The sequence below is a fragment of the Prunus avium genome, chromosome 8, assembly GCF_965620075.1.
Source record: "Prunus avium chromosome 8, drPruAviu1.hap1.1, whole genome shotgun sequence".
Classification (NCBI taxonomy): Eukaryota; Viridiplantae; Streptophyta; class Magnoliopsida; order Rosales; family Rosaceae; genus Prunus; species Prunus avium.
Genome location: NC_142291.1, coordinates 30,876,345 through 30,889,316, shown reverse-complemented (window position 1 = coordinate 30,889,316; position 12,972 = coordinate 30,876,345). Strand labels below are relative to the sequence as shown.

At 40.3% G+C, this 12,972-nt stretch overlaps 2 protein-coding genes and 3 pseudogenes across 2 annotated transcripts; all 5 read right to left on the bottom strand.

Annotated features, from left to right (window-relative positions):
• Window positions 1–52: 52 nt before the first annotated feature.
• LOC110765159 (UDP-glucose flavonoid 3-O-glucosyltransferase 7-like) lies at window positions 53–1,858 on the bottom strand. The gene has a single exon (XM_021968233.2). The coding sequence runs from the start codon at window positions 1,790–1,792 to the stop codon at window positions 338–340; it is 1,455 nt and encodes a 484-aa protein (XP_021823925.2). The 5' UTR covers window positions 1,793–1,858; the 3' UTR covers window positions 53–337.
• Window positions 1,859–2,141: 283 nt separating this feature from the next.
• LOC110765142 (UDP-glucose flavonoid 3-O-glucosyltransferase 7 pseudogene) lies at window positions 2,142–4,027 on the bottom strand (annotated as a pseudogene).
• A 580-nt stretch (window positions 4,028–4,607) lies between these two features.
• LOC148292530 (UDP-glucose flavonoid 3-O-glucosyltransferase 7 pseudogene) lies at window positions 4,608–5,405 on the bottom strand (annotated as a pseudogene).
• Window positions 5,406–5,628: 223 nt separating this feature from the next.
• LOC110765167 (UDP-glucose flavonoid 3-O-glucosyltransferase 7 pseudogene) lies at window positions 5,629–7,614 on the bottom strand (annotated as a pseudogene).
• A 2,550-nt stretch (window positions 7,615–10,164) lies between these two features.
• On the bottom strand, window positions 10,165–11,908 carry LOC110765153 (UDP-glucose flavonoid 3-O-glucosyltransferase 7). Its single transcript, XM_021968227.2, has one exon. It carries the CDS (start codon window positions 11,786–11,788, stop codon window positions 10,334–10,336), a length of 1,455 nt encoding a protein of 484 aa, XP_021823919.2. The 5' UTR covers window positions 11,789–11,908; the 3' UTR covers window positions 10,165–10,333.
• Between the last annotated feature and the right edge of the window lie 1,064 nt (window positions 11,909–12,972).

Genomic DNA, 12,972 nt, shown 5'->3' with positions numbered 1-12,972 from the left:
TACTTTTTGGTTTTGTTCTCTCTCTTATTTGGCTCCTAATGAAGAAGAGTAGTGATAATCTAATCTCCTCTCCTTGTACCCTTCAAAACAAGGAGGTTTGTATTTATCTTATTTTTGTACATACATAATTTATTTAACTGAATCTTAAAGGGCCAAGGCTTGTATCTTCTTCCCAATACATAGATGCCTCCAGTTTTGCATTAGGATTCTATTAACATATTGTACTCACAATTCTGTTGCTAAATAATTAGAATAGATACTTTTCCTTCTCAATGATAAAAAACCAAAAACAAAAACACACATACAGACACAAAACGTTAGTTGTTTGGCTAAAGCTTCAAGCTCTAAGGGACTTCAACTCTTCAATAACTGCAGTTAGATCTGAGAAAGATGAACCACCTTCTTCAACAGCCCTCCTTGCCATCTCTTGAAGCGCCTTGGCTCTGCTTCTGATTTCCTCTGCTTCATCACCAACCATGATTTCAGTCACAGCCTTCTCTATGGCCTCTCTCTTCACACTGGCTTCCTGCTTCACATCTACAAATGTCGCCCACTGTTGAACACCAACAGCAACCCCAATTCTCAGTATCTCAGTCAACAACTTCTCATTGTAAAATTGTTCGGCGGACACGGGCCATGTGATCATTGGCACCCCAGAGGAAACTCCTTCAAGGATAGAGTTCCACCCACAGTGAGTCACAAAGCCTCCAATTGCTTCATGCTCAAGAATCAGCACCTGTGGAGCCCAACCTCTTATAATTAGTCCCTTACCTTCTATTCTCTTTTCAAACCCTTCAGGCAACCACTCTTCCTTTTCTTTCTTTTCTTTCTTCACAACCCAAATGAATTCCCTCCCACTTGCCTCAAGCCCCAATGCAATTTCAAAGAGCTGAGGATCAGTGAAATTGGTCATGCTTCCAAAGCATATGTAAACAACTGAATTGGGTTTCTTAGAATTAAGCCAATTCAAGCACTCATGTTCATCAAAGGAGGCTTCCATTCCCCTCATCTCTGCTTTATCCTCTACTGCCTTGTTACATAACGAAACCGGGCCTATATGCCATGCCTTCCTCCCAAACACCTTCCTGTAATGATCTGCATAAACTGGTTCAAGCTCATAGAAGCTGTTAACAATAACCCCATAGCTCCTTTCCTCACAGGCTTTGGATGCTTTATACAACTTCGTGAATTCTGTTTCAACATTTGTCTTGAGAAAAGCCGGTATTTGGCTTCCTGTCAGCTTAATCTCAACTGGAAAATTAGGAATAGTAAAAACTTCTGAATCAGATGAAACCTTCAAGTGAGGTTCATACAATATCACACTAAGTGAAGCACACAAAGGGAAGAAACCAGTGCCATGAAATATGAGCCTTGGAATACCAAACTTGGCAGCAACATCTGTGGCCCAAGGAAAGAAAGTGTCTGCAAGGAGGCAGTGAGGGCGCTGTTGGTCCAAAATCTGCTCAAGCTGTGGCTGGAGAAGGGTGGTAGCTCTGAAGAACTTTTCCTTCATCTCATTGGTTGTAGCCAAGCTAGCGCTTTCACATCCCAGAGGCAACCCAACTTCTTCAGTTGGGAATCTGATGACAATAAGTTCAATTTTGAACCCCAATTCTTTGCTGCTTTGGATTGCTTTTGAGAAAAGTGGTGCATTGAGAGGAGTGGTTATTAGGGTGGATTTTACACCATGAGAAGCAAATATTTTGGCCATATCTATGAGAGGTATGCTATGGCCTTGAGCCATATATGGAAAGAAGAAAATGTGAAGCTGCTCATGGGATTTTGTTTCCATGGGAACTCTGGTAGACAGGCACAATAATAATGATGCTGATGAAGTATAAGATATAGAGACTTGGGAGGGGAGGGGAGGGCTTGTTTCATTTTAAAAAATGCTTCTTTAAGGCAAGCCAAAAATGACTTTGCTATCTCTTTGCTTGCGTAGTCTCTTACATCATTTGTTCACATTACAGGTTTATTTAAGTATTCTTTTAAGATATTAGTTTGATTCTATCTACATAGGAACGATTATAATAATTTATTTAATCCACCGACCTTACCAATCGAATATGCTGAATGAATGTCTCATCATGGGTCAACAAAAAAACAAACAACTTTTATTCAATATATGAAAATTAAGTAGAAAAAATCAGTGCTGAATGCATAATTCTTTCATAAGAAACTGTTCTTGCCAACCTTAATTATGGGACCTCAGTGCTTCAATTAGAGCATTCAAATCAAACTCAGAATTAATTGGAGATATCCAATATCATTTAAACTCTCATGTAAGAATTGCAATGTGGGATTTACACTCTCATCACACCAACCCCAATTTTTAGCACTTGGGTCACCAACTTATCATTATAAGATATATAGCTCATCACATACCGGCAATGTGATCATTGGCACCCCAACAACAGTTCCTTCAATCGTTGAGTTCCACCCACAATGTTAAAAGCAAAAGAACACAAAATGGTGGTATTTTTTCTATAAAGCTTCAAGCTCAAAGGGATCTCAACTCTTCAATTAGAGCAGTTAAATCTGAGAATGATGATCCACCTTCTTCAACAGCCCTCCTTGCCATCTCCCCAAGTGCCCTGGCTCTGCTTCTCATTTCCTCTGCTTCATCACCCACCATGACTTGAGCCACAGCCTTCTCTATGGCGTCCCTCTTCACACTGGCTTCCTTCTTCACTTCTACTAATGAAGCCCATTTTTGAGAACCAACAGCAACACCAATTCTTAGTATCTCAGTCGCCAACTTCTCATTGTAAAACTGCTCGGCGGACACAGGCCATGTGATCATTGGCACCCCAGAAGACACTCCTTCAAGGATAGAGTTCCACCCACAGTGAGTTACAAAGCCTCCAATTGCTTGATGCTCCAGAATCAGCACTTGTGGAGCCCAACCTCTTATAATTAGTCCCTTGCCTTCCATTCTCTGTTCAAACCCTTCAGGCAACCACTCTTCCTTTTCTTTCTTTTCTCTCCTCACAACCCAAATGAATTCCTTCCCAGAAGCCTCAAGCCCCAATGCAATTTCAAGGAGCTGAGGATCACTGAAATTGGTCAGGCTTCCAAAACATATGTAAACAACTGAATTGTGTTTCTTAGTATTGAGCCAATTCAAGCACTCATGTTCATCAAGGGAGGCTTCCATTCCCCTCATCTCTGTTTTCTCCCCTGCTGCCTTGTTACATAAGGAAACTGGGCCTAGATGCCATGCCTTCCTCCCAAACACCTTCCTGTAATGGTCTGCAAAAGCTGGCTCAAGTTCATAGAAAGTGTTAACAATAATCCCATAGCTCCTTTCCTCACACTCCCAGGTTTCTTTTAACAACTTGGACAAGAATGGATTAGCATTTTGGTCAAACGTCGGTACTTGGTTTCGTGTGATCTTGATCTCAACCGGGAGATTAGGAATAGTAAAAACTTCTGAATCAGATGATACCTTCAAGTGAGGCTGATACAATATCACACTAAGTGAAGCACACAAAGGGAAAAAACCAGGTCCATAAAATATGAGCCTTGGAATTCCAAACTTAGCAGCAACGTCTGTAGTCCAAGGAAAGAATGAATCAGCAACGAGGCAGTGAGGTCGGTGTTGGTCTAAAATCTGCTCAATCTGTGGCTCAAGCAGGAAGGTAGCTTGGTAGAACTTTTCTTTCATCTCACGGGTTGTAGCCATGCTAGTAATCTCAAATCCTTGAGGCAACCCAACTTCTTCAGTTGGGAATCTAATGACAACAATTTCAATGTCAAATCCCAAACTTTTGCTGCTTTGGATTGCTTTTGACAAAAGTGGTGCATTGAGAGGAGTGGTTATTAAGGTGGATTTTACACCACGGGAAGCAAACAATTTGGCTATGTCTATGAGAGGTATGCTGTGGCCTTGAGCCATAAATGGAAAGAAGAAAATGCGAAGCTGCTCATGGGATTTTGTTTCCATGGGGACTTTGATGGAAGTACTGTTGTTGTAGTGCACAAAGCAGACTGGCACAATAAGAATGATGAAGATGAAGTGCTTATTTCTTTTTCAAAAATGCTTCTTTAAGGAAAGCCAAGAATGACTTTTCTCATTGCATGCGTAGTCTCTTACATCATTTTTTTTTTTTTTTTGGTCAAGGCTCTTACATCATTTATTAACATTACGAGTTTGGTTTAGTAATTTTTTAATATTTTAGTTTGATTCAAGAAAACAAACAAGTTTGAGTCAAAATATGAAAATTAAATAAATTCCATCGTCAACATGCACCGTTATCTTAAAAGAAAATATACTTGCTAGATTGTGTCAAAAAAGACTGCTAATCTAAATTATTTATCAAGTGAACTCTAATTGGAATGTGTGGTCCAACTTTGACTATGGGAACTCAATTCTTCAACTAGAGCTTTAACAAAAGCTTCTCCTTTATTGATCACCAACACATGTTAGAATGTGATTATCAAATTTTTTAAACTCTTATTCGAGACTTTAATTTTCCAATGTGGGATTTACACACTCAACACACTAACCCCAATTTTGAACATTTCTCCTTAAAAAATTGTTCATCATGTGATCATTGGCACCCCAACAGCAATTCCTTCCAATGTTGGCATGTTTGTCTAAAGCTTCAACCTCTAAGGGACATCAACTCTTCAACAAGGGCAGTTAGATCTGAGAATGATGAACCGCCTTCTTTAACAGCCCTCCTTGCCATCTCCCCAAGTGCCCTGGCTCTGCTTCTCATTTCCTTTGCTTCATCCCTCACCATGACTTGAGTCACAACCTTCTCTAGGCTTCCCTCTTCACACTGGCTTTCTTCTTCACCTCTATAAATTCAGCCCATTGTTAAAGTTGATGTTTGGGACAAGCTCTGAAACCAAATACAAATGTGGAACACCTTTGACTATGCCTATTGGTGTGGTAGGGTATACAATTGTATATTTTTTTTATTTTTTTTTAGTTTAAAATATTAGGCTATATATGTTTAGTTATTTTTTTCCCCAAAACCGTCCCTAGGCTCCAGCCCTTGGGCTAGTTCCGCCCCTGCATGTGATCAGTGACATCCCAGCAGACACCCCTTCAAGGATAGAGTTCCACCCACAGTGAGTCACAAAGGCTCCAATTGCTTGATGCTCAAGAATCAGCACTTGTGGAGCCCAACCTCTTATAATTAGTCCCTTAACCTTGCATTTTCTGTTCAAATCCTTCAGACAACCACTCTTCCTTTTCTCTCTTTTCTTTCTTCACAACCCAAATGAATTCCTTCCCACAACCCTCAAGCCCCAATGCAATTTCAAGGAGCTCACAAGTGAAATTGAACATGCTTCCAAAACATATGTACAGAACTGAATTTGGTTCCAACGATTGTGAGCTCCTTGCAATTGCATAGATCATCCTTCCAAAAATCAGGAAAATTAAAAATCATTCCGGCATTTAGTCGGGACCTACAAAATAAATGAATACGGTACTTCAAGAAAATACAATAATAACAACCATCTAATTGAGTGATCAAATGATTTCGGATCCAAGTTTTTTTTTATAGTTTTTATAGTTTTTTTTAGTTTTTGTAAAGATGATCTTTGAGAGAATATCTAAAAACTAAACAGTTCGGATTATTGAAATACAGCCCTACAAGGGTGTCCCTCAAATATACTTGTCACTCAAATTTTTCTTATATATAAGACATAAGACACAGGAAAAAAAAAACTGAAATCCTTTTCAATACTAACTATGGGACCTGAGTTCTTCAATTAGGGCATTCAAATCAGAGTATGATGATCCTCCTTTTTCAATAGCCCTCCTTGCCAGCTCTCTTAGTCCCCTGGCTCTGCTTCTCATTTCCTCTGCTTCATCACCCACCATGACTTGAGCCACAGCCTTCTCTATGGCGTCCCTCTTCACACTGGCTTCCTTCTTCACTTCTACTAATGAAGCCCATTTTTGAGAACCAACAGCAACACCAATTCTTAGTATCTCAGTCGCCAACTTCTCATTGTAAAACTGCTCGGCGGACACAGGCCATGTGATCATTGGCACCCCAGAAGACACTCCTTCAAGGATAGAGTTCCACCCACAGTGAGTTACAAAGCCTCCAATTGCTTGATGCTCCAGAATCAGCACCTGTGGAGCCCAACCTCTTATAATTAGTCCCTTGCCTTCCATTCTCTGTTCAAACCCTTCAGGCAACCACTCTTCCTTTTCTTTCTTTTCTCTCCTCACAACCCAAATGAATTCCTTCCCAGAAGCCTCAAGCCCCAATGCAATTTCAAGGAGCTGAGGATCACTGAAATTGGTCAGGCTTCCAAAACATATGTAAACAACTGAATTGATTTTCTTAGTATTGAGCCAATTCAAGCATTCATGTTCATCAAGGGAGGCTTCCATTCCCCTTATCTCTGTTTTATTCCCTGCTGCCTTGTTGCATAAGGAAACCGGGCCTATATGCCATGCCTTCCTCCCAAACACCTTCCTGTAATGATCTGCAAAAGCTGGCTCAAGTTCATAGAAAGTATTAACAATAATACCATAGCTCCTTTCATCACACTCTCTGGATTCTTTGAACAACTTGGACAATATTGTATCAGCATTTTTCTCCAACATAGTCGGTACTTGGTTTCGTGTCATCTTGATCTCAACCGGGAGATTAGGAATAGTAAAAACTTCTGAATCAGATGATACCTTCTTTTGAGGCTCCTGCAATATGGCAATGGTTGCAGCACACAAAGGGAAAAAACCAGGTCCATGAAATATGAGCCTTGGAATTCCGAACTTGGCAGCAACGTCTGTAGCCCAAGGAAAGAATGAATCAGCAACGAGGCAGTGAGGGCGGTGTTGGTCTAAAATCTGCTCAATCTGTGGCTCAAGCAGGAAGGTAGCTTTGAAGAACTTTTCTTGCATCTCATGGGTTGTAGCCATGCTAGAAATCTCAAATCCTTGAGGCAACCCAACTTCAATAGCTAGAAATTGGATGACAAGAATTTCAATCTCAAACCCCAAATTTTTGCTGCTTTGGATTGCTTTGGAGAAGAGCGGTGCATTGAGAGCGGTGGTTATTAAGGTGGATTTTACACCATGAGAAGCAAATAGTTTGGCAATGTCTATGAGGGGGATGATATGGCCTTGAGCCATATATGGAAAGAAGAAAATGTGAAGCTTCTGATGGGGTTTAGTTTCCATTTGTTACACAATGATTTTGGTGATGAAGTTTGAATTGACCATTAAAAATGAACTGAAAATGTGAAGCTTCTGATGGGTTTAGTATCCATTTATATAAGTAAGATACTTAGACTTGGGAGGCCTTGTTGTTGTTGTGTTTTTTGTTTTTGTTTTTTTTCTTTGGCAAGGCTTTGTTGTTGGGTTCGATCGGAAACAAGTTTGGATTGCAATAAATTATTTGTTAAGTGAACATTATTACATGAGTGACAAGCAAAGCTGGTTCTTAAGGCAAGACAAAAATGGTTTTGTTATCTGATTACAACCGAATATGCTGAATGAATTCAGAAGAGACAAATAGATAGAACAAATGCCCGGCGTGACCCCACGTGTGGCGAAATTTCAAACTTAACATGTGGATGAACCTGACTTTGATACCATGTAAGAGTAGAAAGAAAACAGAGAAGACAGATTGAGAAAATGCTAAATTGATTCTTCTATTCATCTGAATGAGTAGAAGTGTTGTTACAAGTGTATTTATACACTGAGATTAAGCTTTTAGCTCTAAGAAAATAGACTGACTCTTAACACTACTGCTCCATAGTCTAATCAATCTTTGTTGACATGGCAATCTTGACCAGTGGTTAGCCCGTGTGGTGCAAGAGGGTTCATAAGTTTAGAGTTCGATACCCTCCAATTTTTATCTTTATTTTTGTATTATTATGCCGACAAAGATTCAATCCATGTTCATCACTCCAAATATAGGGACAATATTTTAAACCCAATAGCTGATGAAGCTTTTATATCATATTAAATCTCACATTAAAAATTCCAAGTTGTTTTATGGTTGGGCCCGGGTAAATTCATAAGCCCAAAGCGATATATTATCGAGAAAAGACTCAATTTGGAGCACGCAAAAATCTGCCATGCACGAGTTATACTTTCCATGCCATGCCAAATGAAAATCCATTATGCTAGAAAATAAGATTAAAAGCATAAAAAGCATTTAGCTCTGCGAATCCATGCTAATTGTCTTATCAAGCATCGTAATCAAAAGCATGCCGAGCAACATGCCATGCCAAGTGCAAAATCGTTATTTCACACCCAATTGCACTGCAAGCTTAAGTGGGCCCAAGCCACTCAAATGCCCGGGGCTTGCTTGAGTGGGTTGTGGTATGGATGGTAACAAGTTATCATGGGACCCATCGATGGGCCAAGAAATGGAAGTCTCGGGTCGCTTGGGGGGCCTCGACTCAAGCCCATTTTCTTAGGCCCAAACATGGGTAAGCACAAGAAAGAAGATGGACCATTGCCTCAACCAAAAAATAACCCATTGGCCCAATTAGAATAAACTAGTCAAAATAGCCCATTAACCCAATTAGAATAACCTAGTCAAAATAAGCCCATTGACCCAATTAGAACAAACTAGCCAAAATAAGCCCAACACTTGACAAAGTTATCCCATCCATTGGATAGATCTTGTGGTTGTCCCAAAAGCCAACATAATTAGGATAAAAAACAGCTCAAGCCCTGGCACCCAGTTTGGAGACAAAACCACCAAGGAACGTTGGAAATCTACACGTGGGTGGCTGCTGGGAACAAGTTCCAAATGCAAGAATTCAAGAAACCAAGGGATTTTGGCACGCAAGGGAGGATGCCATCTCTTAGACCAGCAGGCACATCTACTTCCTTTCCCTCATCAGGTTTGGCCATGGAAAGAGGAAGAAAGAGGAGAAAGAAGATGGGTGAAAAGGGGAGGCTCCCCTTTGAGGTAGCCGCTGGAAGAAACTTAGAGCACCCAAAATCTCTGATTTTGTGGGATAGGGCAGAGTTGGCTTTGCCACCATGAGATAAGTCAAGAAGGAGGAGAAGAAAGGAAGAGGAAAACTTAGCTAAGATGGGAAGAAACCATTAGGGTTTCTTGAAGAAGAACAAACCCCAGCAACTATAAATATGGCTTCTCCTACCCAACACAAACCAACCCACCACCTTCAGAGAGCAAGCTTTCTCTCTCTTGCAAACCCAGCCAATTTTCGTGCTTTGCTAGCCCATTTCCCCTGTTTTGGCAAAATTGCTACAGCTCTGACAGAGTCACTGTCGAGCTGCCGGAAGCTGCGAAAATCACCCAAAACTCTCCTCCTTAGAACCTCTCCTCTCTTCCATTAGAACCTCTGACCTTCATAGGAACCCACAAACTTTTCCTTTCCCAAAGTGCTAAACCCATGGTAATTTTGCTCTCATGTCACATGCCCCTCATGCCAAGTCCAAAAGTTCATCTGTGAATGTGAAGAAATTATCTGTAACTTTTTATTATTTTTGTTGGAGAAGATAACCAAAATACTTCCTAAGGCTCTGCTGCCCTTTCGAAGCATTTTGGGGCTTAATTTTCGAACTCAAACAGAGGGGATAACTGCATCAGCCCAGCCCACTTGTTGCCGGGAGAAAAAAGCCCCTACACAAGTCACAGTAGTTTAAAGTTTCATCCGTAGTCAATTAGTTTTCTCTTGGATGCTCTAAAGTATGAAATTCACTAGCTTTATACTCTGTACAAAAAGCTGTTTTTTTAATTTTTCGAAATAGTAGAGATTCAATTGAAGAATAGGGCACAAACCCAGGATACAATAGTAAGAACACAGCTCCGGAAGGAGATTCTTGCAATACAGAGACTGTAACAACAACACTAACTAAACACAAGTATTACAAGATAGTTAGAAAACAAATATATAACTTGAAACCCAACTAACAAGGAGTTACAGATGAGGATGACCCTAATTCTGCAGCATCCTGTGCTTTAATAAGATCAAGATAGAGAAAAATCTCTCAAATTTCATGGGACAGGAAACACCCCAAGAGTGGAGGGCATAACCGCTCAACTTCCACCAAGACATTCCATAGAATATCACAACATCTCCTAACCCCCTTGATCCCCAAGCACAATTGGAGGTGGAGCTGCTGAATTTGATAGATCTACAAAAAGCTTTTTAAGCATGAAGACTTACTTTCTTTTGATATTTTTTATTTTAAAGTTAGCCTGCCATATGAGAATATTTTATCGAAAGGAAAATAGGATCGACAACTTGTCTAAGATATGCTGAAGATACTCACAGAAAGAAACAACAATATAAGGCTCTAAGCTTGTTCTAAACTTTGAACAAACAATTCTTACTTAGTCAAACAAATGCTGGTATTTTGGCGAAATCTTTAAGCTCCAAGGGACCTCAACTCTTCAATTAGAGCAGTTAAATCTGAGAATGATGAGCCACCTTCTTCAACAGCCCTCTTTGCCATCTCTCCAAGTGTCCTGGCTCTGCTTCTCATTTCCTCTGCTGCATCACCCACCATGACTAGAGTCACAGCCTTCTCTATAGCTTCCCTCTTCACACTGGCTTCCTTCTTCACTTCTACAAATGAAGCCCACTGTTTAGAACCAACAGAAACCCCAGTTCTAAGTATATCAGTCACCAACTTCTCATTGTAAAACTGCTCGGGGGACACCGGCCACGTGATCATTGGCACCCCAGAAGACACTCCTTCAAGGATAGAGTTCCACCCACAGTGAGTCACAAAGGCTCCAATTGCTTGATGCTCAAGAATCAGCACTTGTGGAGCCCAACCTCTTATAATTAGTCCCTTACCTTCCATTCTACTTTCAAACCCTTCAGGCAACCACTCATCTTTTTCTTTCTTTTCTTTCTTCACAACCCAAATGAATTCCTGCCTAGAAGCCTCAAGCCCCAATGCAATTTCTAGCAGCTCAACATCAGCAAAATTGGTCAGGCTTCCAAAACATATGTAAACAACTGAATTGGGTTTCTTAGAGTTTAGCCAATTCAAGCACTCATGTTCATCAAGGGAGGCTTCCATTCCCCTTATCTCTGTTTTATCCTCTGCTGCCTTGTTGCATAGAGAAACTGGGCCTATATGCCATGCCTTCCTCCCAAAAACATTCCTGTAATGATCTGCAAAATCTGGCTCAAGTTCATAGAAACTATTAACAATAATCCCATAGCTCCTTTCCTCACTCTCTCTGGATTCTTTGAATAATTTGGTCATTATTGATTCAGAATTTTTCTCAAAAAATCTCGGTATTTGGGTTCGTGTCATCTTGATCTCAACTGGGAAATTAGGAATAGTAAAAAGTTCTGAATCAGATTCCACCTTCTTGTGAGGCTGATGCAATATCACAGTCAGTGAAGCACACGAAGGGAAAAAACCAGTCCCTTGAAAATTGAGCCTTGGAATTCCGAACTTGGCAGCAACATCTGTAGCCCAAGGAAAGAAAGAATCAGCAACAAGGCAGTGAGGGCGGTGCTGGTCTAAAATCTGCTCAATCTGTGGCTCAAGCAGGAAGGTGGCTTTGAAGAACTTTTCCTTCATCTCAATTGTTGTAGCCAAGTTACTGCTTTCACATCCTTGAGGCAACCCAACTTCCTCAGTTGGGAATTTGATGACAAGAAGTTCAATTTCAAACCCCAAATTTTTGCTGCTTTGGATTGCTTTGGAGAAGAGTGGTGCATTGACAGAGGTGGTTATTAGGGTGGATTTTACACCATGAGAAGCAAATAGCTTGGCTATGTCTATGAAGGGTATGTTGTGGCCTTGAGCCATGAATGGAAAGAAGAACATGTGAAGCTGCCGATGAGATTCAATTTCCATGGGGCCTTGGGAGGATATAGCTGTGATGCACAAAGTTTTAAGGTGCTGAAGTAGCAGATAAGTTTAGGTCAGTTGGGGAAGCAGCATGCCGGTTTTTTGTACTTGAGTTCGATCCTCTTTTCAATACATTGGAATAGTTTAAAAAAGTGAAATTGGCTAAAATAGCCCCTTTCCACAACTTCTATTCTAAAATACCCCATTTACGTTAAAGACGCACCATAAGAACAAACAACAAACAAAGAACTATAGGGACAACAAAGAGGGAAATATAAGCCTACGGAGTCTAGCCCAATGAAAAAGGGCACTAACTTCCATACTAGAAGTCTCAGGTTCGAATCTCTACGATACCACAGTTGTGTGTGTGTGAGAAATCCCCCTCCCCTCTAATTTAGAATATCGTTTGTACTCAAAAACAAAAATGAACTATAAGGACAACAAGGAGACACTCTATGGGGTAGGACTATTATAGAATAAAAGTTGTGAAAGGGGGCTATTTTAGCACAAACTCCTTTAAAAAATTAATAAAACTCAGCATAAGTAAGGTCTTGGGACTAGGAGGGAGTGCTTTGTTGTTTCTTTTTCATAATTTTTTATTTTTTGACAAGCCAAAAATAAAAAGGCTTTTTATCACAAATGGTCCTTCAGGTTTACAAAATTATCACGAATCGTCCTCCAGGTTTTTTTGTGACACTAATAGTCCTTCAGATTATCATCTATCCATCAAAATGGTCCTTCAAGTTAATTTCCGTCAAAACTAACGCTAAAAAATCACTGCACATTCGACCAAACCCAACCCTCAGAACTCTGTCCCTCCATTTCCTCCTGGGTCCTTCCATTTTGGTGCCCCAGTATATAACCCATCTTGGAAAGTAAATTCTAAAGAAATTGAAACAATCCGAGCTCAAGCAAAAAGTTAGACAACAATTACAGACGATGCAGGAAATCCCATATGTGCATGAGAGAGAGAGAGAGATTACAGTGGCGCTAGGTACACCACGAAGGCCACGATGTTACTTGTGAAAATGAAAAACAGAGGAAGAGAGAGAGAGAGAATTTAGAATTGAAAACCAAGCCAAAATTGAAAAGAAAAAGTAACCCAATTATTAATACAGGGGGGGTTGGTTAGAGGAGGTAGAAGAACTAAGTAGCTAGGGTACATAGAACGCCAAAAACAGAGGCCAAGA